At 42.6% G+C, this 5,733-nt stretch overlaps 1 protein-coding gene across 1 annotated transcript in view; it reads right to left on the bottom strand.

The window, feature by feature from the left end:
• Positions 1-1,880: 1,880 nt before the first annotated feature.
• wdr36 (WD repeat domain 36) overlaps positions 1,881-5,733 on the bottom strand; it is a 19,970-nt gene continuing 16,117 nt past the window's right edge. Inside the window, exons 19-22 of the mRNA XM_051411834.1 lie at positions 2,687-2,806; positions 2,476-2,557; positions 2,178-2,365; positions 1,881-2,083 (exon numbers count right to left, since the gene is read on the bottom strand). Coding sequence (XP_051267794.1) covers positions 1,934-2,083; positions 2,178-2,365; positions 2,476-2,557; positions 2,687-2,806 — 540 coding nt within the window. The 3' untranslated portion in view covers positions 1,881-1,933. The remainder of the gene's footprint in view (positions 2,084-2,177; positions 2,366-2,475; positions 2,558-2,686; positions 2,807-5,733) is intronic.

Here is a 5,733-nt window from a genome sequence, read left to right as displayed (position 1 = left end):
TTAGCATAGACTCAGTGTGTTAGCCTCCACACTCTGCAGCTAGCGTACCTCCCCCAGTAACGGGGGCGGGACGGGAAGACGTAAGGTAGGTGGTTTTTTTGGTGGTTTTTTTTTTTTTTTGGGTTGTGGGGGGCGGGTCGGGGTGGGTGGGTTTTTCGTTGTTGCTCGATTTTGGTTGTTTTCTACCTAAAAATTTGTCCATAAGAACTGTGTGTAACCCCGTTTGCTAACGTCTGACCAGAGGCTGTGCTCCCGGTCCGTGCCGAGCCCCCCCGCATAGTAGCGGTACTCTACTAAAGCCTGCGTGATCCAGTTCACCCACCAATACTTATAAGTAAATCTAACTAGTTAAGGTCCCATTGTACCGAACACTGGTTGCAGTTCCAGCAGAGGTCCACTGGGGGCGCTCTCCCAGCAGTGCAGAATGAATGGGAGCAGATGGAGCTGATTGTGGTTGAGAGATCTCAGATGTGATTGTAGTTTTTAAAGTTCAACATGGGTTATAGGTCGAAAGCTGAATGAACGAGTTCTGATGTCCTTTAGATTTCCTACAGGACGAGTTGTTGTTGCCCATAACGCGCTAGCATTCTGCTAATGAACGCTGATTGGTCAGTGAAGGACTGATTACGACCAGAGATCCCGCTCGATGGCATCGTGGCATCCGAAGCGGGAATATGAATATTTCGGCGTGGGGTTTAAAACAGCCAAACAAAAACTCTCTCTAGCCCGTGTATTGACAGGGAGAGTCTAACCTGTGTCGGCTGTGTCGTCGATGCCTCGAGAGAAAAGGAAGCACAAAGAGACTCGAGGCTCGCCGTAAAGCGGTATCTCTGTACGATGTGTGTGACGTCACTGACATTTTAAAAGACTTTAAAGAAAATAAGTGACTCTAAAGAATCTAACACCCAGCAATGTGTCATTACTAGACAAACACTGATATCCTGAGAGAAGAGGATTGTGAGGGTATAGCTCCATAGAGCTCCATTCATTCTGCTCTCATCCTGTGAGCGCCCTCACATGGAGCCAGAGGGGAACTGCAACAGCTCAGAACCCGGAGGTTTACTGAGAGTGGAAGTTCTCCTTATTAGACGTTCTCTGGTCTGAGATGAAAACACTGAAACTGATTCTGACTTCATGGAGACTGTAACCATGGTGACCTGTGTTGATTTTATTGTGCCTAATTCTCTTCCGATTGTTGAATGTTTATATTTATTTGATGATTGTCTTTTTCTATATTTGTTTATGGAAACGATTCAATCTAATGGGTTTCTTATAATTAATAAATTCTCTATATAGTTTAAAAAGGTAAATCACTGAAACTTACAAAGTCTTTAAAAGTTAAATTACAAATATTTTTACTTCATATATCTGTTCAGAAATACAAGTTTTTAATTTTCTTGTTTATTTTAATACAAAAATATTATAATAATTATTGTTTAATTTTTCTTGTTTTTGAAGTGTTTTATATTCATGTGACTCAGGTTTTTAAAAGATATGAAAGAATATGAAGTTATTGATGCTGCTGAGATTATTTTCACTAATCAATCACATCAGTGGAAACGTGTCACATGGTCCTCAGAGATGGGCGTGGTCTAATGGCTCCACAGCGCCCCCAGCAGGCACATGAATCCAGACCGGACGCACAAAAAAGCCTTTTGGAGCCATAAACACAACAGGAAATTATAAAGTAATGATTTATGTAAATTAGCTTACTACTTTGAGATAAATAATAGTAGTGATAAAGTAATGCTTTGTGCCCATTTCTTCCGCCATGTTTACGCCCTTTGATCAATATTTTTCTCTGCGTTCATGTTTCAGTTGTGATGAAACGTTGAAAGTAATAAAACGTATTTGTCATAAAAAAACAAACAAACAAACGATTCAACATCAACAAGTTTAATACAAAATAAAACTGTGTGTGTGTGTGTGTGTGTCACAGCAGTGCGCTCTTAGCATACGACAGCAGACACAGCGATTGGTCGAATGTTGCCTGTAGCTCCGCCCACCCCGCCTCCAGGCGGGAGGAGAGACGGAACAATGCTGCCATGGCGACAGAGTCCTGTGACAGCGAGCGGAGGTGGAGCTGAAAAACACAAAACAACTGTTGGTAAACAGGAAACTGAGGAGAGATTTTCACAATAAAAGACAGTAGCTCTGCTGCGCTCTGATTGGCTGACCTTCAGGAAGAGCGCCAGGTAGGCGTGAGCCAGGTCAAAGTCCCGCCCACTGGTCAACATGCTGTCAATCATTTGAATGAAGGCGAGCAGGAGGCTGTTGGCCCCACCCCCCTCTGATGTCAGACAGGTGAGCTCGACCGAGAGCGCCGACGGCCCACAATCCTTCAGGAGCTGCAGCGGGCGATCGACTGCACAGACAGAGAGAGAGAGTTATTCATTTATTATTTTTATTGTTATTTACAAACAGAAATATTCAGGACAAATAAAATAAAGGACAATAAAGGAAATAAATCCTCACATGATCCCGACTGCAGAGCCGACTCCAGATCAGAACTGAACTCTGACCTCTGAGACAGCGAACCCCACGGCAACAGCTTGGACTAGACGACGACGACAACAACAACAACGAAAGTGGCTTGTTATTGTTATTACTGCCTTAGTTTGTGAACAGGAGGAAACAGATTTTAGAAATAAAAGCTCGGACTGAAGCGAGGCTCGAGCAGCCGTACCTGTGCTTCCTGATCGGTTGCCGTGGGCGACGCAAATTGAGGTGTGAGACCAGGAAGTGTTGGCAGGAAGAAGGGAGCAGCCGCCGGAGCAACAGGCGGCGCTACAGGTTTATTCCTCCTCTACAAACAATAAACAACAAACAAATAAACAACACGATTTAAATGATTGTGATTAATATTGATTCTGTATCGGTGACTGCAGGTTGTGTGTGTGTGTGTGTGTGTGTGTGAGAGAGTGAGAGAGAGAGAGAGAGAGAGAGAGAGAGAGAGAGAGAGTGAGAGAGAGAGAGAGAGAGAGAGAGAGAGTGTGTAACTACAGAGGAATATGTGCTTCCAGTAACCTGGGAAAAATATTCTGAAACATCATTAATAAACGACTTGTCAACCTGGCCTCACCCTGAACGACACAGAGATCAGAGGTCTGCTATATGCAGATGACTTAGTGTTGCTTTCACCTACTAAAGAAGGTTTGCAGCAGCACCTTAATCTCCTGCAGAGATTTTGTCAGACCTGTGCCCTGACAGTAAACACAGCAAAGACTAAGATAATGATCTTTCAGAAACAATACAGATATCAGGTTACACACAATTTCTATTTAGACACCACTAAATTACAACATACAAAAAACTACACTTACCTTCAAGTTCAGGGACTTCTGTCAATGTAAACTTAGATATATATTTAGACTGTTTTTCTGCTATCGATCTTCATCAGTTAACTTCAATCATTTCTTCATCGAAGCCATCAACCTGTCTGTTAGACCCGATCCCAACTAGGCTGCTTATAGAAGTTGTTCCCTTAATTGGCACTTCTTTACTGGATATGATTAATCTTTCTTTATTATCAGGATATGTACCACAGTCCTTTAAAGTAGCTGTAATTAAACTCCTTCTTAAAAAGCCCACTCTTGACCCAGGGGTTTTAGCCAACTATAGACCGATTTCTAACCGTTCCTCTCTAAGATTCTGGAGAAAGTAGTCGCCAAAGAGTTGTGTGACTTTCTACATAACAATAGTTTATTTGAGGATTTTCAGTCAGGATTTAGAGTTCATCATAGCACAGAGACAGCTCTGGTTAAAGTTAATAATGACCCTCTGATTGCTTCTGACAATGGACTTGTCTCTGTACTTGTATTATTAGATCTTAGTGCTGCATTTGACACCATTGACCATGATATTCTTTTACAGAGACTCGAACATCAAATTGGCATTAAAGGAACCGCACTAAGCTGGTTTAAGTCATATTTATCAGATCGCTCGCAGTTTGTACATGTTAACGATGAATAAATACTACAGTTAAGTCATGGAGTTCCACAAGGTTCTGTACCTGGACCAATACTATTTACTTTATATATACTCCCTTTAGGCAACATTATTAGGAATCACTCCATTAACTTTTACTGTTATGCAGATGATACGCAGTTATATCTATCGATCAAGCCCAATGAAATTAATCAATTATCTAAATTACAAACATGTCTTAAGGACATAAAATCCTGGATGAGCTGCAATTTTTTGATGTTAAACTCAGAAAAAAACAAAATTCTTGTTCTTGGCCCCAAAAACCTCAGAGACTCACTGTCTAAAGATATAGTTACTCTAGATGGCATTACCTTGGCCTCTAGCACCACTGTCAGGAATCTTGGAGTTATCTTTGATCAGGATTTGTCATTTAACTCCCACATAAAGCAGACCTCTAGGACTGCCTTCTTTCATTTACATAATATTACAAAAATTAGACACATACTATCACAGACAGATGCAGAAAGACTAATCCATGCATTTGTTACTTCAAGGCTGGATTACTGCAACTCTTTATCATCAGGTTGCCCCAATAAGTCCATTAAAACGCTCCAATTAATTCAGAACGCTGCAGCACGAGTACTTACAGGAACTAGAAAAAGAGATCACATCTCTCCTGTACTAGCTTCTCTGCATTGGCTCCCTGTAAAATGTAGAATGGAATTTAAAATCCTCCTCCTCACCTATAAAGCTCTTCATGGTCAGGCCCCTTCATATCTTAAAGAGCTCATAGTACCCTATTACCCCACTAGAACACTACGTTCTCTGAATGCTGGGCTACTTGTGGTTCCTATAGTCTCTAAAAGTAGAACAGGAGCCAGAGCCTTCAGTTACCAAGCTCCTCTCCTGTGGAACCAGCTTCCATTTGTGGTTCGGGAGGCAGACACCCTCACCACATTCAAGAGTAGGCTTAAGACATTCCTCTTTGATAAAGCTTATAGTTAGGGCTGGATCAGGTGAGTCCTGAACCATCCCTTAGTTATGCTGCTATAGGCCTAGACTATCGGGGGGATATCCCATGGTGCACTGAGCTCCTCCCCTTCCTCTCTCTTTATGCACTCATTCATGTTCCATTAATGCATGTTACTAACTTCACTTCTTCCCCGGAGTTCTTGTGCTTTCTCGTCTCGCAGGTTCCTGGTGGAGCCTCCTGCCATGGTCCTGCTAGATTGCCATTGCCAATACTGTTGTTGCTGTGCACCTCTCTCTCTCTCTCGCTCTCACCCCAACTGGTCGAGACAGACGACCACCCACCTAGAGCCGGAGGATCTGTCCTAGGTTTCTGCCTTTTAACAGGCAGTGTTTCCTTGCCCTTGTCGCCAAGTGCTTGCTCATGGTGGTACTGTTGGGTCTCTGTAATTAATGTTAAAGAGTTCGGTCTAGACCTGCTCTATTTGAAAAGTGTCCTGAGATAATTTCTGTTATGAATTGGCGCTATACAAATAAAATTGAATTGAAAAATTTAACTGAATTGCTGGAAGATGAAGTCCGCATCCCCATAAAGCTGGTCCACTGAAGCAAGCATGAAGTGCTCTAAAATGTTGAGACAGCTGCGTTCATGCTGGACTTCATAAAGCACAGAGGACCAACACCAGCAGCTGACATGGATCCCCAAGTCATCACAGACTGGGGAAACTTAACACTGGACTTCATGCATCTTCCATTTTGCGCCTCTCTGGTCTTCCTCCAGACTCTGGGACCTTTGCTGCCAAATGAGATGCAAAACTTGCTCTCATCAGAAAAGAG

This window comes from Dicentrarchus labrax, unplaced genomic scaffold (assembly GCF_905237075.1).
Source record: "Dicentrarchus labrax unplaced genomic scaffold, dlabrax2021, whole genome shotgun sequence".
Taxonomy (NCBI): Eukaryota; Metazoa; Chordata; class Actinopteri; family Moronidae; genus Dicentrarchus; species Dicentrarchus labrax.
This window is presented reverse-complemented; position numbering and strand designations above follow the sequence as displayed.